The sequence below is a fragment of the Labrus mixtus genome, chromosome 1, assembly GCF_963584025.1.
Source record: "Labrus mixtus chromosome 1, fLabMix1.1, whole genome shotgun sequence".
Lineage (NCBI taxonomy): Eukaryota > Metazoa > Chordata > Actinopteri > Labriformes > Labridae > Labrus > Labrus mixtus.
This window is the reverse complement of record NC_083612.1, coordinates 8213574-8238488: the sequence shown is the minus strand read 5'-3', so window position 1 is coordinate 8238488 and position 24915 is coordinate 8213574. Positions and strand designations below refer to the sequence as shown.

The 24915-nt window shown below is 43.7% G+C and overlaps 2 protein-coding genes across 2 annotated transcripts; one reads left to right on the top strand and one right to left on the bottom strand.

Moving 5' to 3' along the window:
- Nucleotides 1–1534: 1534 nt before the first annotated feature.
- Nucleotides 1535–4832, bottom strand: cebpa (CCAAT enhancer binding protein alpha). The gene has a single exon (XM_061051273.1). The coding sequence runs from the start codon at nucleotides 4592–4594 to the stop codon at nucleotides 3710–3712; it is 885 nt and encodes a 294-aa protein (XP_060907256.1). The 5' UTR covers nucleotides 4595–4832; the 3' UTR covers nucleotides 1535–3709.
- Nucleotides 4833–11140: 6308 nt separating this feature from the next.
- cebpg (CCAAT enhancer binding protein gamma) lies at nucleotides 11141–16616 on the top strand. Its single transcript, XM_061051165.1, has 2 exons — nucleotides 11141–11288; nucleotides 12768–16616. The coding sequence occupies exon 2, from the start codon at nucleotides 12862–12864 to the stop codon at nucleotides 13357–13359; it is 498 nt and encodes a 165-aa protein (XP_060907148.1). The 5' UTR covers nucleotides 11141–11288; nucleotides 12768–12861; the 3' UTR covers nucleotides 13360–16616.
- Nucleotides 16617–24915: the final 8299 nt, after the last annotated feature.

Genomic DNA, 24915 nt, shown 5'->3' with positions numbered 1-24915 from the left:
AAGAGCGCCGTGTCTGACCGAAACAACTCAAGATAAGCCACAAAGTCAGAAAGTTGTAGTCGTGTTCTTCGTTGTAGTTCTGTTTTTTCTCCGTTGTTGGACTAAAGAGAAAATTTGATATCCTGCAGTCTTCTGCAGGTATTTGACAGATACTAAAAACTTTAAGGTGGTTTGTTTTCTTTCATGTTGCTCAGTGCATGAGTTGACGTTGTGAATCATTCAATCCACCTTAAATGTCAAAATGATAACAGGGCATTGTTTGTTTTTAATGTCTCTCTTTTTTTAAAGATTTATTTTTGGCCTTTCTGTGCCTTCAATGGAGAGATAGGACTGTGGATAGAGCTGGAAATCAGGGAGAGAGAGAGCGGGGAATGACATGCGGGAAAGGAGCCACAGGGCGGATTTGAACCTGAACCACAGCCTCCATACATGGGGCGCCCCTTTAACGTCTCTCTTTAGTGATGATCGGATCTTGAAGCTTGAAAAAGTGTAAATATATATTTTAACCTGATTATGAAAACTTCAAATGTTCTATTTCCTGATGCGCTCTGGTAGCTTCATGCATGGTGACGATGTATGTACAAGAGGTAACCATGCTCAGGCCCGGTTGGGAAGGGGACTAGGGAGGGGGAACAGTTGTGCTTTGGTACAGTACAGGTCATCTGTGAGTGTGAGTGAGCCCTAAGAGAGAATCAGCAGAGAGGTCCCACCCCCTGTTCCCCTCAACCTGTCGCTTGTAACCTTCAGTTGCTGCGTCAAAAGTTGTTTTTCCGGTGAATACAGCTAACAGCAGCCTGCTCCTCTGATGCTCTTACAACAATAGCGTCTATGATAGGAAACTATCATACAGACTCTGCAATGCAGATATTCAGCTTCATACTCCTCTAACTGTGGACGTTCTGCCCCGTGCAGCTGTATTTTAGAACATATGAAGGGAAACATAAAAGTTAGATCAGAGTCTGAAACTAGGAGGGATCTGAGGCTGTCAGATCAGTAAGTCACTTCCTTAAAGAGACTCTGGTTTTGGGGCCCTCCTGACTCGGAGCAGGTCAGTGAATCGTCCATGAGTGGAGATCGAACCGACAGCCGTCATGTAAGCAGACTACCCGGTCTGTTAAATGATTTGAAACACACCAGGTTAGAGATATTCTTAAAGGTCAGAAAACTGCTCCAACAGATCCTTAAATCAAGAAAACATCTTCTTCAGAGTGTTTGACGACAAATATCTGATTTTTTTCTGCTGATTTTTTTTATTTGTATCTAAAACTTTTGACTCTTAAAGCTCCAAGTTACATATTGAGAAAGTCCAGTCTAGTCTGTGATGAAGACTGAAGCTAAATGAGATTCATCTGTTGGCTGATTGTCCTGTGAGTGCCCCCTATAGGCTGTAGGAGGTACACCTGAAGGCATCACTATATCAGTCAGGACGTTTCTGAGCTGCATGCAGCCTGAATGTTTTGATGAAGAAACTGAAAAAAAGAGTATTCTCAAATAAAAGAAACACATAAATAAAGACATCAAACCCACGACAGAGTCAGATAAAACAAGCTCTTTATTATAATATTCAGATTTTTTGGCATTTTATATATATTTATTTATATTTATAGTTTTTATATATAGGCTTATTTTACAATTGAGACGTTAACTTTGAGACAAACATTGGTTGAACATCAGTTTGTAAAAAAAAGTGCTTCCTTTTTTTTCCTCGCTGACACCAATCCTTTCAACATTTTTTCTCTACATAGCGACGGCAAGCAGATCAGCAAGAGGTCCAAGGTCATCTCAGAGAGGATCAGAAGGCACCGTGTGTGTTTGTGTGTGTGTGTGTGTGTGTGTGTGTGTGTGTGTGTGTGTGTGTGTGTGTGTGTGTGTGTGTGCGTGTGTGTGTGTGCATGTATGTAAAAGAGGAAGAGACATGTTGCATAGAAACCCTTTTCACATTTTTGTATTTGTTTGTTTTTGTCTGTAAATCAGCAACATGTGAACGTTTTTCTGCTCGGCTCTGTGCTTCATTTGACGACTAATAGTGCATTTGAGAAAAAGAAAGAGCTGCTTTCACTGTCGTTGTCCTCTGAAAAGACCAACATCTGCAGGTCTGCAGAGATTAGAAATCTTTGTAGGAATTTCTTCTTTGAAACAAACTCATTAAAAATCAACAGGATCGGCTTTATACAAAAGCAGCAGGTCTGGAGATGTTTGATCTTTGCAGTGACGTGACGTAAAGAAGCAGGTACCACAGTTTGAATTCCAGTCATTGCTTTTTGATTGTTTTGTTTTTTTTAATTATAAGAATTATTCACTTTGGCATGTCATCACCAGATGCAGATCTAGCAGATGGTTATTTATCTTTTGTATAGAATGCAAACAAACAAAAAAAATCTCCACAATATTAATATTTCAGGGAACACAGAGAAGCCGCCTTGTTCTGAGCAGGACAGATGATGCACTTTAGGGTGTCATTACTCAGAAATGTAAGAAGTAGTTTGTGAACTCTACAAGGTATTCAGCGCTGCAGGGTCTTTACTCCTTTAGCTTGTTTCAATGCACGAAAATAAGATCACAGAAACAGTTTGGAGATTGTATGGTGACTCGCACATTTAACCCAAATTTGCAACAAACCAAGACGTACAAACACTGGAAATCTTTTGAAAATCAGAGGATGTTCCTGTCTCTCTTTCAAATATTTAAGTTTGTATGTAATCACAGCTGCACAGCTAATGCTCTGCTTAACATCATGATGTATATGTATCCTTATATACACCATCTGTGAATAGTACCAGAGTTCATTTATGAGGAGCAACAGAAGAAAATTAGCATAAATCCATAAACATACATACACAGGTCAGCCTATACGCAAGCAGCGTGCACTTTGCATTTCATAGCTCTATAAAGACACACAAGGAGAGGATATGGAGATGTACAAAACAAAAATAATTACATGCACAACAGGCTGATTTTTGGATCATCTCCACCGTGCCCTACCTTAGCTGCACTGATATGTGAGTAGAGTGTGTGGTGCACACAGTCTGTTCGGGAATAAGGCACAGAAACAACCAGTCCTCTGTTGTGTGGATCTGCAGGGGAACGAGCTTATCGGCTTTTGCACAAAAGTTTTAAAAGGCACATGAACACTGCAACAACAACAAAAAGAAGGAAAACACAGTCTGAACAAAGTCAGTCCGTCTTTTACAAAGTCCACAAAAGTATGTTTTTTCTTTCTCCGTGACGTGAAGGTGACATGAATTCATCTGTGTCCAGTAAAATGTTTTAAGATTGTTCCAGAATCAGGCGCCACTTTCTGTCCGGTTTTATTATCTGACAGTTTCTTCTGGAATATTCCTTAAACAACAGAATCTGTCTGTGGCTCCAATATTTCTTGGTTGTCTTTTTTTTTTTTTTTTTTTTTTTACATACATTTATGGTTAAAATGTTGTTTTGACTGCTGAGTGGTTGTTGTTGTTTTTTTTATTTCTCCAGAATATTTGCAGGTTATTACTAAAGAGAAAGTGATTGTTTCAGACTCCGTGAAAGTCAAACTGATCTGTCAGATGTTTTTTTTTTTTTTGCAGTGAACACATCAGCTGCCTGTCTCTCCTCTCAGGTCTCAGTCCGTCCGAACACCAGAACACACGTCGAACAGTTTGTGTGTATAAATCCAGCAGTGTACCAGTCCACCTCCAGTCTACTCCCTGTCCGGCTCTGCAGTCTCTCAGCTGCCCATGGGTTTGAAGGATCCGTCCGGCAGCTGTCTGAAGATGCCTCGTAACGTGTCCAGCTCGCGGGTCAGGTGCTCCACCCTCCGCCTCAGTCTGTCGTTGTCGGTGGTCAGCTCCACCACCTTCTGCTGCGTCTCCATGTTGCGCATTTTGGCCTTGTCTCTGCTTTTACGCACGGCCACATTGTTGCGCTCGCGCCTCAGCCGGTACTCCGGGCTGCTCTTGTCGACGTTCTTCTTGGATTTCCCGCCGCTCCGCTGATGGTCCAGATGCTTCATGCCGCCTTGCTGGTGCGGGTGTTGGTGGTGGTGATGGTGCTGGTGCGGGCTCGGCACCGGTGTCGGCGGAGGGGTCGGGTGTCCCGGTTGGAGATGCATGGTGGTCTGCGCGCAGTGCGCAATCTGGTACTGGAGGTGAGGCTGCTGCTGCTGGGCATGCTGGGAGTACTGCTGAGAATGCGGGTGGTGGTAGGTGGGAGGCATGCCCGGGTTCAGGTCCTCGTCCTCCCGGGGCTCCTGTTTGATGGCCACCGGTCTGATGCGCTGCGGGTTGTGCTCGTAAAGCGGCTCCAGCTTGGACTCCATGTAGTTGGACATGTAGTGCTGCTGGGGCCCCGGGCCGCACGGCACCGAGTCGTACTCTCCGTTCATCATCTTGAGCTTGTCCTGCCGGGAGCTGTGGTGGAACAGGTCGGCAAGGAAGTCGTCGTTGAAAGCAGAAGGGTCGATGTACGCGCTCAGGTCGATGGAGGTCTCGTTGTCTCCTATCTCACCGCCGAGATCTGCCGGGTCTCTGTAGCCGGAGGGGGGCTGTTGGCCGTGGGTCAGGCTGCTCATCAGGGGCCGGGGCGCGACCTCGTACATGTTAGAGAGCTCCATTGAGAATCTAAACCCGGGCAAGCATGGCGAGGAGCTCCGGGAAACCAGTTTTTGGAAAGTCAGATAGTGTGTGAGGTCCTCAGGTGAGAGGGGGGGTCATAAACCTGCAGACATGCACTGAACGCTGCTGAAGCTCTGTTAGTGAAACAGGTTTGATTTCTAATGTAGAGCAGAGGGGAGCGAGTTAGAGCTGCAGGCTGTCGATCTGATTCCTCCTGCTCAGTAAACTCTGAGCTGTCAAAGTGCGTTTTATAGAGCAGGAGGGAGTGGGCGGGGCACACACACACACACACACACACACACACACACACACACACACACACACAGTCCTGGATTTAACCCACTGTCAACATTTTGCAGAGGCATACTGAAATTAAATGTTAATTACGCCCTGTGTCTGGCCCCTCAATACGATCTCTGTTTTGAAATCACTTATTTTAGTATAATTATCATGCTAGACAAGATGCACTAAAACACGTGAGAGTAAGACCCAGCACAAATGCACAATACGGCAAACAATATATATATATATAATGCAACGAAGACCACTTTTTACTGATTTATAGCCGATGTATTTGTGAAAATTGCTGCGCTTCATTGTGAAAATATCCGACGGTAAACTTGCGTTTTGCAGAACTAACTTGCACTGTATGCGCTGCAGGATATAAAACCAGTGTAATAAAAAAAAAGCCACCGGCGCCTCTCTGAATATTCATTGCATTATAAAGTTGTGTGTCTCTGACTTCAGGCAGTGAGACATTAAATTGACAGATTTCTGCACGGAGTTTGGCGTTATCTCCCCAGCGGCGACCATCAAAGTCAGCAGGTTATTCCGTTTATGATCCTCTGAAGTCATCGAGAGATGAGCTCTGACACCTTCAACTGAATGTACGACAAATATCTACTATTAGAAAATACTCTTTAAAAAATGTTGAAGAAATACAAAATAAATGTAGGCATTTTGAATATGTAGCGTATCGATATGATTGCAGTGAAGTGTTTTTTTAATTATAGTAATTAATTTTAAAAAAATGTTTTCGCATAAAAACGTGACGTCATTAAACCGAAGTTTTAAACTGGTTCATTTTAACATTTATTTTATCCTTGGAGTTTGATAACATGCTGTCTTGTAAAGGCGGTGAGGGGTGTTCTTAAATGACTAATCCTCCACATGACAGCACACACACACACGCGCGCGCACACACACACACACACACACACACACACACACACGCACACACACACAGGGGCAGATACGCAGTGTGGGGGTGGGGGGTGTCTAGGGGTATCGGGGATGAAAGTTCACGTCAGGGGCTGTGAGGTGAGTCAGTATGAGCTGCAGAGAGCCTGAACAAACGGACTGGAGCTCCCCCTGTCGGCTGAAAGCTCACACAGCTGATCCTGCAGCTTCATCTTTTTCCCTCTAACATGATTATTTCATCATTTATTTTTATTTTTTTTAAACCTTCTAACTGTATTTTATTTTATTTTTAAAGTAATTACAATTCATCTAGTTTCTTTTTCTTGTTCATATTTTCTCTCTCCTTTACTGAAAACAAAGATAAACCTCTGGATGTCCACTGATGATGTTCCTGGCCTCCCTGATGAGCTTCAAAAAAAACAAAATCAGGAGGTTTTTTTAAGGCGTCCTTTAAGGAGTTCTAGTAGTTCATGGGAACATTATCGGACTTAGATTTCTTTATTTTAAAGTTTAGTTTTAATGTCACTTTTGTTCTTCCAACAGACATGGTTGTGCTCCTCTGAAAATTAGCATATTTAAAGATTCTCTGTGTCCAAAAGACAGTGAGGAGTTATAAAGATCTACAAGAAATAAAACACCCTAAAGAATTAAAGTCTGAAAGAAAGTTTTTTGTTGAAGCTCCTGTGTTGATCTTTTGGTTTGGTTCCGTTTTGGACCGTCTAATGTCTTTGTTGATCCTGTCCTGTACATGTGAAGGAGTGTTGTCTGATGAATAATCTCCTCATGCTTTCTCATCACTTATTGTGAATCTTTGCTACGAGAGAAAAAAGGGTGTTTTTCTGTAGAGTGCTGCTCATCATCTTGTTTGACACTACAACGCCCGGCTGAGCTTTAACAATTATTATTGAACATTTGTTTTACCATTTTTTAATCTAAGAAACAGTCAGTCTTGTTACTGATTGGCTCGTTTGCTTTTGTTGGCCGTTAGTATTCATTTCAGTCTGTTTCATGATCAGCTAAAAAAAACTCCTGACAGGCGCTACAAAGACGATCTTGCAACCCTTTGAGAAGTTTAAGTTTTGTAAATGGGTATTTCGGTCTCTTTGGAAAGTGCTTGAAGATATATCCATGGTCCTGTGATCACTCACCGTGTTACAGGCAGTGGCGATCGTAGAGTCTGTTGGGGCCCCTCGGCAAAAGTCAATTGTAGGGGCCCTTCAACCAGCGTTTATGTCTGTCAGTGTCCCTGACTCTTCCTCCTTTTCCTGTTTCTTTTTTCTCTCCTCCAGACGGATCATTCCTCTTTCATTGACAAACTTTGGTTTCCACAGAAATACTGCATGCGACCCTATGCAGGGTAATGAGAGTGATTGCTGTCAGATGGGGCTCCCTTAAGGAGGATTCCTGCTGTCATTAGAAATGTGCACATCTTGGCTCGCTGCTTCGGTTTAGGGCCCCCCCCAGTGGTCTGGGGCCCCAAGCAGTTGCCTGCCTTGCCTGTTGACAAGCAGCGCCTCTGGTTACAGGAGACCTTTCCTAGCTTTAACATGTCGTCATCAGGTCGTCACACACTTATGGAACCGCCCACATGCCAGGACAGAAAGGCGTCCTGTTCTGCAGAGAAGTTATCAGTCTCAGTTGCCACCTTTTCTTGACATGTTTTTTTTTTTGTTAATGAAAGACAGTTGTTCTTCTATTGGATGTTCTTTTACAGAATTAATCTGAGAAAGAAAGCCCAGAGAGGAGGGGATTCATGTGGATTAATGTTATGAACAATATCACAAACGTCTCCTCATCCTGACATCAAATATTCAGTTAACTTCAGGAAAATACTTCTGCATTTTAACTAACATTACTGCCCAAGAACACCGACTGACAGGTCAGTGGTACTCCACTGGGACCCAAAAGTGGGTCACGGAGCAATTTTCAGTGGGTCGCGAATGTATGCTCGGAAAAAATAGTTCTGTCAAAAACTTTATGGAGAGGGCTTTTAAAACATGCTTGTTTTATTCTATCTTGTTCTGTACTGTCATGGTCCAAACCTCCACTTTTAAAAAAAATAAATAAATCTAATTGGTTGAAAAATATCTGAAATTTGGGTCACGATTTAACATTAAGGAGTTGGTGATGGGTCCTGAGGGTCGGCCAGTTTAGAACCACTGCATGGTTTAGCTAACATTATCTTGCTAATGTTAGCTATTTAGCACTCACTTGTGCTTTGATGATGAATCTCTTGCCCTTCACTTCCCAAACAGCGAGCATTATTGACCCAAGACACATCAGCAATACATTCAAAGCTGTCTCTACTTTTGTAGGCTTTAAGGGGAATGATTCTCCATTAACTATAACATCACAGAATTCAAGTTCTGTTAAGGACTTTGCTGTTTTTGGTGATTGAAATCTTGATTGATGTGAGGGTTGCAAGTACCCAAATACCCGAGTGTCTGTTTTTATGGTTTTCAGTTGATGTAAACATTTTGAAGAGATGGAAAACTTAAATGCCCGTACTGCAGCTCCAGAGTGTGTTCAATGTCCAGACTGAAAACTATGGATTGATCCACAAAGATATCTTGTGGTTTTTGGTCAGTGAATCCATGCCGAGGTTCATTGGTTCAATGTGAGGCTCTAAGGTCTTTGAGGAGATCTATGAAGAGGTCACGGGGGTCCCTCGGGAGGGGTAAAAGGTATTTTTTAGAACTTGGAGGAATAATGGGGTTGATTGTAAGTCATTAAAACAAAATTAAGGTTTACTTTAATAAGTTCTGGAGATCCTTTAGAGTGCTTAACAGGTCATTGAGAACCTTTTTAAATGTCCTAAAGACAGTTCAGGGGTGCTTGAAAAGCTTAAGTGGTCAGTAGACATTTTAAGTATCAGTAAGGTTGTTCAAGATAATAAAAAAAAAAGCTTCAAGGACCACTGAACAGACCCTACACATACTTGAGGAGATAAAAGCTGAACTGAAAAAAACAATAACCTGCCTTGGAGGAGAACATTTAAAGCTCAGGTGTCAAAAAACGGAGAAGACAAAGCTTTGAAAAAAAAACAGTTTTTCTCCTGTGAGCATTTTGAACATTTGAATTTGAATATCAGTAATCATTTCCTGTCCAGTGTAAAAAGAGAACATCAAAATGCTCGGTCACAGTCGGTACACGTTGTACTACTGTCAGTGCAGAGGTAGTTTGACTTGGCACACAGCGAGAGGGGATGAGTCAGACCAGGCGTGCTGACCATTGACCTCTCTGACTAAGTACTGAATTGTGCCGCTGCCTGTCTTATCCAGGACACTCTTCTAATCGCCTCATCCTGTATTTATACACAAGTAATAAACTCTTGATAATCTCAACTAATAATCACAGTGCTTTCATTCCTATGTTTTTGTGTTTTGGATCAGCTTGGACTCAGTATGTGTAACCATGGTAACTCATGTGTAACCATGCTAATGTTAGCCACGCTCAGCGAAACTCTTTGGCAAACCATGTCAGTCCACAAGACCGTTTTCAGGCCTTTAAGGTTAGCTGCTGTTTATTCTGAACTATCTGGCCAAATTCAACCCACATTGCACTGTTTGGTTTGGACGCATTCTCACCTATGGCGTACTGAACTCTGGTGCCCGTTCACAAGCGGACCAGAGTTTCGTTCTTTGGTGAGCACCAGCGTTTGTTTGAGCATTCACTCCAAAACAAACCAAACCAAAGTGCACCAGAGCACGGGTCAAACAAACTAAATAGCTCAGGTGTGAATGCACCCTTAGAGACTTTTGTTTCAGATTATCTTAAACACCTCATTTATCAAACCAGACAAACACAAACAAATGTTGTTGCTGAAATTAAAAGAAAGATGCAGACACCAGGTTGGTTTCAACTCTCTATATATTGCTAAAATTATTATTCTATGTAACAACATTGCAGAAATGACCCTTACTGAGATGGACCTGAGTTTTAAGAGGATGACGCTCTAATTCAAACCAGAAACAGCTCTACCAGTTCTCTCTGCAAAGCCAATGGAATACATTGACAAAAAAAAACGTATTTAGCCGTGCAGCTCATTGGCGTTGATGGTTTTCCACTGTCTTGATCGGTCAGTCTTGACTATCAAGATTGTATTTTACTGTGATGACGTTGTTCCAGTCTCTTCTTTAAATATCTGCTGAGTCCCCCAAATTATTTTTTTTACGATTTGTTTTTTTTGGCTTTTAATGGAGAGAGATAGGGCAGTGGATAGAGTTGGAAATCAGGGAGCGAGAGAGTGGGGAATGACATGTGGGAGAGGGAGCCACAGGCAGGATTCGAGCCTGGGCCGCCCGCCTGGAGGACTCTAGCGTCCACACATGGGGCGAGCGCACCAACCACTGCGTCACCAGCGCCCCAGAGTCCCCAAACTTCAACTAAACATGACAGGATGTTGCTGCTACACAGAAGCGCTTTGTCATGTCTGCAAAGGCTGCAAGAAAGAGATACTGTTTATTCTGTGAACACGTTCTGACATGGTTTGATTTCAGGAAGAAAAAAAAAACAGAAACCCCCTCATATGAAAAAGACAAATAGGTATTACATAATCCCAAGGAAACCAAACATGAACCTGATATCTCCACAGCATTATGTGTCTCCGTGTTCCTCTTAGGGTGCCAAAGAGAAACTTTAGAGAGCGTTGCAAGACAGGTTTCACGTCTGAAGCCAAAGTTATCTAAAGTCATCAACATGTTTTAGTCTCATGTACACAGCATTCAGTGAAGCTGTAATTAAATTATTCAATGATATGCTAAACTTGACAGGGTTTTTATGAATGAATGTACCAAATATGTAAAAGAAAAGGGGACCACAAACAGAAACACAATCTGTTTTATTTCATGTGTTTTTTCTTCAATAAGAGATCTACTACAGTTTCTATTAATTTGCCTTCTACAACATAAAAACTGAAAGTTACAAGCGTGTGTGTATTTGTATCTGTCCTTCAGTTGTCTGATGTAACACCTTTCCTGTAGCCTACATGTTACACAGCAGGGTTTTTAAACTAAAATTAATCCTAAAGTGGATTCATGTTCAAAGATGTTAAAACTAATTTAAATTGTTGATCGTCGTAGTAATAGTACCCGTCTATTTAGTAGTTTCAATGTGATCAAATTTCGTCATTCCGAAGTGAAGTCATGCCTGTATGGACTCATTTGACCAACCTCATATTACATAAACAAAATCAACAGAAAACAGCGCGCTCTCATTGCTCCAACCAGATGTCAATCATAGGGTGGCATTGCATCACTTTGGCGTACACTCACCTGTGATTGGCCGGACGCTCGATTCGCTGCCGCCCCATCGCCTCTGATTGGCTGATTCTTGACATTGCCGTACATGGTAAAAGAGATTTCGCAATCCTCTCCTCTCCATGTTCCAAACAAAAACACACAAGAGCTCACACAGACAGGATTTAACTTCAACTTTCTACGATTACTTTTAAAACTTTTGACGGATGGTTAACCCCACCACCACCCCGTGAAGGTAAGCTGTGTTTTAAACTCTTTGTCGGTCCGAAAAAGGACAGCTAATAGTGCGGTTATGGCTTGTTAGCATCTGAAGCTAACTAGCTGGCTAGCTGCCCGGCTAAACAGGCAGTGCCCGGGCTTGTTATAAGAAGAAAAGTGAACACCAGTTTTCGACTCTTTTAAGCCCAAAAAAGGTCAGATATCAACGCTGGTATTTAAAGCAGGACGTCTTCATGTTGTCGTGAATTATCTGTTGGCGGCTTTGAGTGAACAAAAAGTTGTTAAAGTGGTTTGAATGTTATTATTATTTTACTAGGATCGATTTCTACGGATTTGTTTACGTCACACGAGACATTCACGTGTGTTTTAGTGTTTCAAACTTAATTTAAGTCATGTATAAACTAAGATTAGTGCTTAGCCTCGCATGACTTCGGAGTTCCCCTCTTTCCGCACAAAGAGAGACGGCGATGATGCAACAGCGAGCAACAGTCGGAGCTATGCTGGTTTTCACCCGGAGCGCTTTCCCCTGCGCACAGCTGACTGGCTGCATGGCAACGCGCCGACCAATCACAGCAGCGCCGCTAATTGGCCGTACAGAATAGTAATCCCGACCAATTAGCATGTCGGGAACCCGCTGCTGCTTGTGGATAACAGGGCGGAGGAGGAGGAGGGTGTTTATGAGCAGCAGCAGCAGCGGAGGTGGTGAAGCCTCCTGATTGATGGATTGAGGTCAGCTGAGAATCTGCAGGATGACTGCAGATGTTAAAAAAAAATAAGATGTGTGGCTCACTCACATGTCTGACAAGTACAGTTGACTAGAGAGGCCACAGATTATTATTATGTGTTCAATAATTTGCATCTAAATTGTGAAAACAAATTTGAGTTTTGACTTTTAATTGTTCATATTATCACTGAAGACGAATCTAAGGCCCGATTCTGCTTCTATTCAAGGCGTGTTGCAACCAATTATTTGTCCATTGTGGTATCAGCGACTATTAAACACAAAAGTATACCATCTGTACTTTCACCTATATTATTTTTGGGTTTGTTGTTTTCCGCTGCAAAACAGGACAACTATCTTAGGACGTTGAGCGTGCTTCATATTTTTTTGTGAAATCTCATGTCAGTGGAATCACCACTGCGTAACCGTTACTACAAATGGAAGGTGTGTGGTCGCACGGTCTGCCTGAAACATCTTCTTTTTTTTTTTTGCATTTAGAAGATTATTATGTTAAATGTTCAAAAATTGGTTGAAACTGTCCTTATGCCTGTGGTCTCCAATGTTTCATAAAATCGGTTAAGATATGAAAATCATCTAGTGTGTAGCCAGCCCGACTTGACCAAATCTGTAATCCTAAAATCATAAATTGTTGGTTATGTTGACAATGATGATGCAGGTAGACCATTAAGAACATTTCCTGTAAATTATTAGATTAATGGCCCAGCAGTTAAAGATCTTCCTGAATGTTTTAATAACGTTGTCGTCTTCCTTTAGGCGAGACGAAGAATCCAAAACCTGCTTCCTGTCACCAATTCATCTCTACAACTGAGGAGACTCAGAGATCAGTACTTGCAGGCAGCAAATCCAAATGAGCCGGCTGTCGCAGGCGAAATTAAACACAGTTGACCACATCAGCGTGAGCGTCATCCAGAGTCAGGCCCACGCCTCCGCTTCCTCCTCGTCCCTGACGGCAACCGTAGCCGGACTACAGCAGGTCCCTCAACTCATTCCAGCAAACCCTTCAGCAGGAGGTGGAAAGGCCCTCCCACCCAGCGAGATGAAGAAGCCCTCTGCAGACAAGGACAGCGACGAGTACCGCCAGCGGCGTGAACGCAACAACCTGGCGGTGAAGAAGAGCCGCATGCGCAGCAAGCAGAAGGCGATGGACACGCAGCAGCGCGTCAACGAGCTCAAAGAGGAGAACGAGCGGCTAGAGGCCAAGATCAAACTGCTGAGCAAAGAGCTGAGCGTGCTCAAAGACCTCTTCCTGGAGCACGCCCACAACCTGGCCGACAACGTCCAGCCGCCCACAGGTGCTGATGGCACAAGCCCCGCCCCAAACAATTCCTCCACCAATGGGCAGTGAGGGGAGGGGCCACAGAAACATTAGATTACTGGAGCTGGCTGCAGCTTTTCTGAAGATTTCTGTCAACATGAAACTTGGAGCCGCATCTTCTCCGCTGCTTTTTTTTGGCTTACTACTTATTTTCTCGTATTTAATCTCCCCGCCTTCTTGACAAAACGTTCCACAATCCTCCTGGAAACTTGTTGTCCACCTTTGTGGGGAAAATTCTACAATTCTATAAATGCATTTTTATGACCTTTACAAAATGTGAGTTAGATTTTCATCAAAAAGTCTTTTTTTTAAGTAGTTAAAGTTTGTATCAGATAGGAGGTTATTTTTCAGATTCAGACCAGGAGAAATACACAGAACAGACTGTGATCACGGCAGAAATCAAACGGATTGAACATGTTATTGATCGACTTATTGGAGGAATGTGAGGAGATCCTACAAACTGAGACGTTGTACAATGAGGACTAACTCACTCTGGCGTCTGTGGGAACCAAAACATACCTCAGCCCGTTTCCTCTTCCTGTTGGCTCCTTTAAAAGTCAGACAGGCTGGATGTTTGACTTTCGTGTTGCACCGCTGCGTTGGCAGGATGAAGATGTTAACTATTGAAATTCCCTTTTTTTAGGATGTGTATTTTCTTCTGTTGTTCTACAGAGAGTTTTTATCATTACATGTCGATGTTTCGAGGACAGTTGTGGTCGTCAGAGTTTGGGCCGTCTTTCAATTTATCGTAAGACTCGGTATCAAACACATTTTAAATTTGCAGAACATAATTTTTCAATCACCAGAGAGGGTGAAACTCTGACATCCAGCCTGTTCATCAGAAAACACAGAATTGTCCTGTGCAGAATGATTAGTGTTTGAGTCGAGTACTTTTAATGTCCGAGTCGGTCTGTTAAGGTGGAAGTTTTATTTCACAGGCCGGGTCACTGGGTCAGGTTTGAGGCTGATGTATCTGACCACAGTTACAGCTCTGCACTGTATGAACAGCGGCAGCCCCCAAGAATTAATATAACATGAAGCAGTTATTACTGGTTAAATTAATCAGGTGTGACTGCTGTTATTGGTGATGAATAGTGAATCTTTACGAAGATTTAAAAACTAAAAGAAACCGCCACTGATTGATCTACTGATTGTAAAAAATATGTAAAGCTAGATTAATCGGACATAAGCTTCAGATCTGACTCCTTAAAGTTATTTATAGTAAATAAAAGATGAACAACAGCTCAGGTTTGGGGAGAAAATCTCACCACAAACTTGAGAAAAGATCCAAGTTTTGTGTTTAAAAAAAGAAAAAGTGATCTGCGAGTAAATGACTCCACCCAGTCCCAGCAGCCAGCACCTCCACCTGGCGTTGCATGTCAGTCCAGACAGGTGTAGATGTTTGTGGTCTGACTCTGACACCTCATGTTGTCAGACACTTAAAGCGAGCTGCAGCTTCAATTAAATCCAGTTTTGGTCGTTTAGCGGCCTCTAATGAGTTCGGAGCAGATCTGGACAGGCACCCTCACCACAGCCCTCGCCTCTAAAGCGTGCCTCAAAGAGGGGCGTGGCCACTGCCTTTGTTGTTGTCAGACTTCATAATTATGTGAGCTTTGTGTAGGCGTGGAGTGTTTGTCTGCGAGGAGCTTCACCTCCCTGCAGGAATGCCGTCTGTCTGAGATTTGCTGCTCCGAAGCCGCTCAGCCGTTCCCACAACGTTCCTACAAGATTTCCAATCAGGCACTCGCAACTGTGTTCAAGCTCTGATCATGTTGCAACCATTTTAAACGTCTCGTTGTGATCGGCTATATGGACTTAGTGTTTATGTTGCAACATTCATTCTTAAATCCATAAATCCAGCAAGTGCACAGTGACCTTTATAAATCAGCAAACAGCATAAAGAGCGAACTGTGAGGAGAGAACATGAGGGTGATGTTCTGAACATGGTCTCTGAATACTACAGTACCCATGAGCCTTAGCTGCAGATGCTGGAACAATAAAGTAGTTACCCTGCATTCACAGATCTTAAGTTTGGAAGAGCTTTAAGTCCACAATTTTAACAACAAGTACACTGTAAGAAAAGAATCACAATCACTCAGGACTAATCTTAGCCACCTTACACTAAGTCAATCAAAGTCCTAAAACACATCGAGCATAAGTTAATGAAAACTTTCTTAACAGTATCCCAACATTGTTTGCCAACCATGTCCAGGTCGTTTTCCAAACTTTTCTCTGACTCCTGAAGTTCTTGTTATGACTTTTAGAAACTTCAGGTTAATTCTTCACATTTTTACAGACACTACGTGAACGCAGGGTGACTGACTGCCTCAGAAAATGTTTCAGAATCTGATAATAAGTTAACATAAACTTCTGAGCGGTTGCTTGTTAATAAAAATGTGTCACCGTTGTTTATACTTGTTGCTGTTGGTTTAAAGTCCATCATCTCCACCTGTCAGTCAGAACAAGAAGAACCTCCTCCACAAATTAAAATAAGGCATGTTTCTCTGCAGTTTTCCAATCAAGACGTTTCTCTAAATGGAACTGGAAAAAAATCGGTTCACAAGTTGTAAAGTTTTGGCTGAATATTGTTGAATATATATATATATTCTGAAAGTGATTCTCACAGCGACATCAAAATGGGTTCAAATAAATCAATAATTCATGGCACACTGAAAACGACTTTTCAGCATGCTGGGCGAACCTGAGGCTGTTTTGTTCTCACAATAAAGTGACCGTAAAGTCATCCTCAGTGTGCCATGGATTACTGATTTCTGTTTCATATGTTCATGCACCTGAGATCTTAGGTTGGCTGTGCACACAGCGCCCTGATGGTCATGAAGATCAGGGGTGAAAATATACTTCACAGATGATGTCATCAGTTGATTTAAAGTTGTTGGAAACCTTTAGTCGGGACGTTGTGGGGACGGTTAAAGCTGCACTGAGCACAGCCTGCACCTTTTTTCACTTTTCTATTGTTGTTTTTTTTTTTTACACTTGTATTCCAAAAAGCAGCATGTTTATAGAGACGTCTTTGCATGATAGAGGGGAGGGGGGGGGGGTCACTGTGTGCGTCTGCTAAACGTTAACTACACTCAGAGAAAAAGAATCGTTGTGTTTGTGGAGTGAATCAGGAATCAGATTGTCGTCGTGTTGGGATGTGTGTCATGTTCTGCTTTGGTCTGAATGTTGCTGGGCAGCATTTCTCTGTCGTCACTCTCGGCTTTTTTTTATATCAGAGGAATCTGGGCTAACGTGCATTCTAAATTAAAATTGAGTACAAAAGTTAATCTGTGCGTTTTGAGTTGTATTTTCTTCTATATAAAAAAAATGTGTTTCTGTTAATGTTCCTGCATCGGTCTTATATCCTCCACAGACTCTCATGGAGAAACGTTATTTGTCATTATTCATATGATAAAAATCACTCTCAGTACTTTAAAAACCTTTCATCTTCACGTTTTAAGAGTGACTCCATGCCGTGGTAATGAAATACTTCAATAACTGAACAACAGAAATAATCCCGGCTGGAGGGAAACGTGAAGTTACTCCTTTTTTAAATCTGTGTCTTGTCTTTTTCTCCTCTACTTGTTTTTCCTTTTTATGTGTTTTGTAACTCATTTTAATTTATTTTATCCTAAAAACTTTCAGTCAGAAACAAAACAAAACAAATGAAATAACAGAACAAAATATCTGAATAAGAATCAAAATATAAAAAAAAAGTTTAAGGGTAAAAGATCAAATTTATGTCAGTGTTTCAAATTTCTCTTCACTTGTTACCGGTCCTTGTGAAGGGTTAAATCAGTGTGTGTGTTCGTGTGTGTGTGTGTGTGTGTCTCAGTCTCAGACTGATAAGAACTTTCTGATGAGACTGAAATCAAACACAGAGAGTTGAATGTGCAGCTCGATCAGCCTTGACGAGCCAGCGACAGAGCGATGAAGGTGAATGATTGACACGATGACATCATGATCGCCCGAGCTCTTTTTAAAAAAATCTATAATCTGTGACGTTCAAAGGTTAACGAGCGAGCCCGTCAGCTCACAGTGTTCAAGGTTTTCCGTCTCCTCCTGACACAGAACCAGTCCTCCCACCTCCTCTCCTCCCATTGTTCTCCCATAATTGCAGCGCTGCGTCAGCATCTAAAAATAAACCTGAACATCATCTTTATTTAGAGCAGCTCCGACTCTAAATCACTCAGATTACACTTGATCTGAAAATGAGCAGGAGAGCTGAATCTTCACGTTTGTCTGTCTGCCTCATTTTAAATATCTGCACCCTGAATTTAAATGACAACAGTGAGTCAGATCGTGTTTTTTACATCCATGGTCTGATGTTCATGACAGCTGCATGTGGCCTGTCTGTTCACTGGCGACCATATGCAAATTACGCTATTTTTCCTTCTTATTGCCTTTCACTGTAGCTGCACCCTCTGTAATCTCAGATGCACCCTGTTTGATGTAGAACTGGGCCTGTTTCTGGCACAACTTCACCAACTATACCATGGAGGCTTGAAGAGGTCAAAAAAGCTCCAGCAGCACTCGAAGTAGGAAGATCAACTTTATTAACTACATATAGATCAACGCGTTTTGACTTGTTGCCTTCATCAGGGTCAAGTGTTGCATCTTCACATCAGCCTGAAGAATTTCACAGAAGCCCTAAGTCGTCATGCATCCACACATTTTGCTTTATTTTCCCGTATTAGACAATTTAAGTTTGTTTCAAAGCACATCTGCTGTCACTCCTAAAGTTGAGAATAAAATGTGACATGTTGGATAAAACACTGCAGCTGAAGCGCTCACTAAATGTTCTGCAACCAAACAAAACAAGGAGCAAAGAAAAGGCTTAAAAGATGCAGGGCGGGGGCGGGGGGGGGGGGTGATATTAAATAAGGGGGAAGTCTCATGCGGGAAGACGCTGTGATCTGAAACAGAAATACACAGTTTGCTTTTGAAAGGTTTGGTCCAATGCAAACTTCACCTTCACTTCTACCCCGCATCATCACCAACGATCCTTCGCACTGATTGGTTCCTGATGGAGGGTTTCTTGGCTGTGTCTGTATTTAACCTCTCCCCCTCCCTCCCTTCCCGCCTCTGGTACCTGGGGGAGAGGAGGTCAAGCTGAGGGTGTGCAAGGCAGTTTCAGTCCAGGAGAAAGAGAGAGAGAGAGTGAGAGAGAGAGAGAGAGAGAGTGTTGCTGGCCTCCAGAAACTGAATGTGAACGGATATTAATGTTCTGCAAAACGCGAGCATCCAGGAGTTATCAGGAACATAACTCAGCCTCTGTCTCTGTGTGTGTGCGCTCGCGTGCATTTCATTTTCCTATGATTTTTTTTTTGTGTATTTATCAACAACCAAACTTGTGAGTGAGAGCAGGACATGTTTAAAGCACATTGACTGTGTTAGCCAAAAGGCTATCTTCAGATTTTAGAATAGGCTCCCTGAGCAGAAAGATATAAAACAAGAAAGGAACAATAAATAGGGTGCATGTTTTGGTTGTTTGCCAGGAGGCTGAACGGGCAGCTGTGGATCTCAACAAGGAGGAGGTGGAGCTAGGGTTCGATCCCCAGCCTGCAGCCACATGTCCAATGTGTCCTTGGGAAAGACACTTTGCTCCCACTGCTGTGTCAGCGGTGTATGAATGTGTATGAATGGGATTAGTTAACACTGATGGTCTCTTTACACAGCAGCCTCTACCATCAGTGTGTGAATGTGTAGGTGTGACCTGCGGTGTAAAAGCGCTTTGAGTAGTCGGAAGACTAGAAAAGCGCTTTACAAGCTCAAGTCTGTTTACCTTTTAATACCCGCCTCAGCTCTATCTCTTTAGTCATTTTTATAAATGGATTCCTGAAAATTTCAAGAATTCAGGAGGACTGAACCTGAAATCCTCCTGATTTCCAGTCGAAGCCGCCACAGTAGCTGGGATGACGTCACACCCGAGTTAACCACATTCCCGTTATGATTTGGTAACAAGTCAACATGGACGCCTCTAGGAGTACCTTTGTTTTGTTAGCTAATACAAGGCGATAACAACCCACTACTTGAAAGTTTGCACATTAAAATAACCCGACGACTCGTCCACAGATAGAACTTACATGATACTATCGATTGATGTTATTACACAAAAAGAGGGCTAACAAACACAATAGTTGCAGCTTAAATGTTACTGTTGGTGCACGTAGCAGCCATGTTGGATTTTAACTCCGGCTTCTGAAGGTTCTCCAAGTTTTCAAGTTGGAATACGGACTTCAGAGAGACGTTCCTGATGAAGACCGGCAACTCAGAATTTCCGGCTTCCGACTTCAAATGGAACGCACCGTCAGTCCATGTGTCATACAGGATATGGTATTGTCACACGATGATTGACATCACTCACATCCAATGAAAATGGGTCAATCAGATTGAATAATTATGTCAGATTAAAAGTTGCCTGGTGCTGACCGAAGCAGATTCAACATGTCGAATCGGCCGTAAATAGGCAGCCAGCGCAGACAGGTAGCGGTGGAGCTGGACCTTGGTGCGTCCGGGCATCCATGGACGATACTGTAGGAGAGGCGGTGAAGTTCAGGCACAGAGACAAAGAACAGCCCTGAGGTACGACGTGCCCCCTTTGTTTTCTCTGAGAGCCACTGAAAAGATTCACATCGTCTGAACGTCACATCACTAATACTTATCCTGTGCTGAGGGTTTGTTGCACATTTCTCTGGTTAAAATATTCCGTGCATGTTTGTGTTCTTGTTTCTGTCATAATAAGTGTTGATAGGCATGTTTTGGCTGTGGTGTTTATGAGTGTGTACGTGTGTGTGTGGGTGTGTGTATTTGTGTGTGGACAGTAAAACAGAGTTGTAGTGAACTTTCTCTCTTCCCACGATGTCTTGCTCTCTCTTCCTCTCCAGATGGGGAGACATGAAAACGTTGAAACTTCAAACATAAAAATGAGCGATGGCCTCGTCCTCCATCGCCAAGATACGTTTGTTTAAAATCCACCTCCTCCGAGAATCTGGCACCGCGCTTCACTCGGGAACATCTGGAAATCATGTTCTCCGACTGTTTCCCTTTCTTCCACTTCTTCTTCTTCTTCTGCGATTTACAGAGTGAAGCCTCTGAGCGACTGTCAGCAGAAGAAATGAGAGACATCGGACTACAGAAACACATTTTTACTGACTTGAAAACTTCTCACATCTTTTATTTCAGTGTAGAAATTATTCAAATGTTACAGGTAAGTGCCTGAAGAAAAACATCACATCATCATAGTGTTGAGAAGAAAGTGTTGTAGTACTGGAAATCAGCAGTCTCGAGACCACTTTCTGAAGGTCTCATCTCGGAATCGTAAGCATTTTTACTCGGTCTTGTCTCGGTCTCAGACTGGGCGGACTCCGGATTTTAAATCCAGACCGGTCAAGAACACCACTGATCTCTTTCTAAAAGAACATTCATAATTTGTTCTTACCCCCCGCTTACAGCCACAATCTTCCCTGTGTTACAGTCTAAGTGAGTGACCCGCCTGCTGCTCACTGGATGATGATTATTCTGTGATATTCATGGTCTTGGTCTTAGTCTTGCTCTGCCCTGCCCCTGTCTTGGTTTTGGTCTTGACTCGGCCTTGATCCCTAAATGTCTTGGTCTTGTCTCTGAGCACTCTGGTCTCAGTTAGTGTAGTCTTGAAAACAACACAAAATACGTTCTACTGGGAGTGGCAGAGTCGAGTGCACGTTGCCGGAGTCAGAGTGGGTACACTGAAGTCGACTTGCTAACTTAAGGCACTGAAACACCAAGGAGATCATCGGTTGTAGGACCGTCGGTGAGCGGACGTCGCCCTAATTTTTGCGGTGTGTCCGAGTCTGTCACTACCCGTCGGCCTTTTTTTGGCCCGTTCTACATGGCGGCCTTCGTCTCCACTAATTCTTTGCTGTCTGCTTGGTGTGTCAGGGCCTTAAGCTAACAGGCTAAAAGAACATGAATAAGCTAGTTCTAACAGTATTAACACTTCATAACCAGTTAACTTGGTCTTTCGGGGAAGTTTCCAAAATATCCATGGTCTCATTGTGAAGTTTGGATTTAAAAAAGGTTTAGATTTTCCTGTTTTGTTGTTGATGTCAGGTAATGTATAACATGGTTGTTAGGGCCCAAAAGACTCTATACTAGCCACTGACATCAGCCATCGAGAGCAAGCAGGCCAGCGAGAATCACTCACTGATTGTCTACTTTTTTTCATCTTTGTTTAGAACGCACCTTCAGCTCACAGCGAGATAATATCTCAAACCAAACTCCAACCAGCTGATCCGACCAGACTCATGTGTCCATGGATGTTTTCCTCTGAAGTCAAAACTTGATGAATACGTTTCTAATATCTCAACAAAGTCCAACACTTCAGAGAGAATAAACACAAAGTGTGCGGTCCGGCATCTTCACTCAATCTTTTCTGTTTGGTCTGAGACTTTAAATATTAAAAATCTGTTGTTCTGTTCTCTTACAAAAGTGTTTAAGTCAGCAGGTTGAGAAGGCAGCAGCAGAATCAGATCAGTTTGAGGGTGAGTCAGCCGCCTTCTAGGATCCACATGCTAAAGGTTGCTCTGCTTATCATCTTTCTGACTCTTAATGGGACCATAAATTACAAAAATGTACATCCTTCTCATGAGGAAGACTTGGAACTATAGAGGAGATAGGAAGCATAAAAATGTTCACTGAGGTGATAGATGATGTGAGAAGTGGGTTTATTTTCTCATGGACTTTTTTTTTGCAACCAGTGGAGTTGCCCCCTGGTGCCTTTCAATCCAAGAGACCACGCCCACTTCTTCTACAGTTTGTGGTTGAATCCATAAGCCCCTGGAAACCCAAACCCTCAAGAAGCTTCTGACTGTGTTATGTATCCTATACATAATATCGACTCTCGTTCATTTAAATCAGGAGAGTCTTAATTAAGAGTTTACAACTATTTATTTTACAGTTCAGGAAAAGATAAATATTCCATGTCTTTGGTGATTAGCTCCGTCGTGATGACATCATGCACTCAGAGGGGTAGCAAGGCCGACAGCAGGATAGGATACCCCCTTATGGAGTCTAGACCCTGGTGGTGATACCCCCCTATGGAGTCTAGACCCTGGTGGTGGTGGTGATACCCCCTGATGGAGTCTAGACCCTGGTGGTGGTGGTGATATCCCCTCATGGAGTCTAGACCCTGGTGGTGGTGGTGATACCCCCCTATGGAGTCTAAAACCTGGTGGTGGTGATACCCCCTCATGGAGTCTAGACTCTGGTGGTGGTGGTGAAACGCCCCTATGGAGTCTAAAACCTGGTGGTGGTGATACCCCCCTATGGAGTCTAGACCCTGGTGGTGGTGATGATACCCTCCTATGGAGTCTAAAACCTGGTGGTGGTGATACCCCCTCATGGAGTCTAGACCCTGGTGGTGGTGGTGATACCCCCTGATGGAGTCTAGACCCTGGTGGTGGTGGTGATACCCCCTCATGGAGTCTAGACTCTGGTGGTGGTGGTGAAACGCCCCTATGGAGTCTAAAACCTGGTGGTGGTGATACCCCCTTATGGAGTCTAGACCCTGGTGGTGGTGGTGATACCCCCTCATGGAGTCTAGACTCTGGTGGTGGTGGTGATACCCTCCTATGGAGTCTAAAACCTGGTGGTGGTGATACCCCCTCATGGAGTCTAGACCCTGGTGGTGGTGATACCCCCCTATGGAGTCTAGACCCTGGTGGTGGTGGTGGTGGTGATAACCCCCTATGGAGTCTAGACTCTGGTGGTGGTGATACCCCCCTATGGAGTCTAGACCCTGGTGGTGGTGGTGATACCCCCTTATGGAGTCTAGACCCTGGTGGTGGTGGTGATAACCCCCTATGGAGTCTAGACCCTGGTGGTGGTGGTGGTGTTGATAACCCCCTATGGAGTCTAGACCCTGGTCGTGGTGGTGATACCCCCTTATGGAGTCTAGACTCTGGTGGTGGTGGTGATACCCCCCTAAGGAGTCTGAAACCTGGTGGTGGTGGTGATGATAATCCCCTATGGAGTCTAGACCCTGGTGGTGGTGGTGATAACCCCCTATGGAGTCTAGACCCTGGTGGTGGTGGTGATACCCCCTGATGGAGTCTAGACCCTGGTGGTGGTGGTGATTCCCTCCTATGGAGTCTAGACTCTGGTGGTGGTGGTGGTACCCTCCTATGGAGTCTAAACCCTGGTGGTGGTGATGATACCCTCCTATGGAGTCTAGACCCTGGTGGTGGTGATGATACCCTCCTATGGAGTCTAGACCCTGGTGGTGGTGGTGGTGATACCCCCCTAAGGAGTCTGAAACCTGGTGGTGGTGGTGATGATACCCCCCTATGGAGTCTAGACTCTGGTGGTGGTGGTGGTGGTGGTGATTCCCTCCTATGGAGTCTAGACTCTGGTGGTGGTGATGATACCCCCCTATGGAGTCTAGACTCTGGTGGTGGTGGTGGTGGTGGTGGTGATTCCCTCCTATGGAGTCTAGACTCTGGTGGTGGTGGTGATACCCTCCTATGGAGTCTAGACCCTGGTGGTGGTGGTACCCTCCTATGGAGTCTAAACCCTGGTGGTGGTGATGATACCCTCCTATGGAGTCTAGACCCTGGTGGTGGTGATGATACCCTCCTATGGAGTCTAAACCCTGGTGGTGGTGATGATACCCTCCTATGGAGTCTAGACCCTGGTAGTGGTGGTGGTGGTGGTGATACCCCCCTATGGAGTCTAAAACCTGGTGGTGGTGGTGGTGGTGATACCCCCCTATGGAGTCTAAACCCTGGTGGTGGTGGTGGTGATACCCCCCTATGGAGTCTAAACCCTGGTGGTGGTGGTGGTGATACCCCCCTATGGAGTCTAGACTCTGGTGGTGGTGGTGATACCCCCCTATGGAGTCTAGACTCTGATGGTGGTGATGATACCCTCCTATGGAGTCTAAACCCTGGTGGTGGTGGTGGTGGTGGTGATACCCCCCTATGGGGACCCCGCCCCCCCTCTGTCTGACAGTGATAGTCTCCCGCTGTGAGGTGGATATGTGAACAGCTAGGTCAGGAGAACATCCGGAGCAGTCCTCCTGAAATGATCTAGATCTTTTCAGGAGTGCAGATGTTAAAACAGCTGATGTCTTTGTGTCACACCTCAGTGCTCTCAGAAGAGTTAGGTGCTGATTTAGTGGGTGCGTGATGTCCTGTTTCATTGAGGTTGCAATGCATGTGATGGCCGAACTCTTCAGTGCTGTTCAGTTGGGTGTGTGGAAACTAATTATCTGGCATTAAAGGATTCTCCTCTGCATCCCAAAAATCAGTTTTCATTTTTGTTTCCATTGATCTGTTAAAAGATTTCCCTGAGATCTGTGGAAATATTGTTTTGATATTTTGCATTGCTTCATATAGACGACTCTAGAGAATATCTATCTATCATCAGGTAGTGATTACAGGACAGTCAGGAGCAAACGGCAGTAACACTGGGCTCACTGGGGGGGAACCAGTAAACACCAGTAGAGAGGATTTATCGGCTCCTTGCAGATCTGATCCAGATGGATCCAATCAGCTTCCTGCACAGAAACAGACCTCCTGAGAGATCAACCGACAAGATAAAACTCGA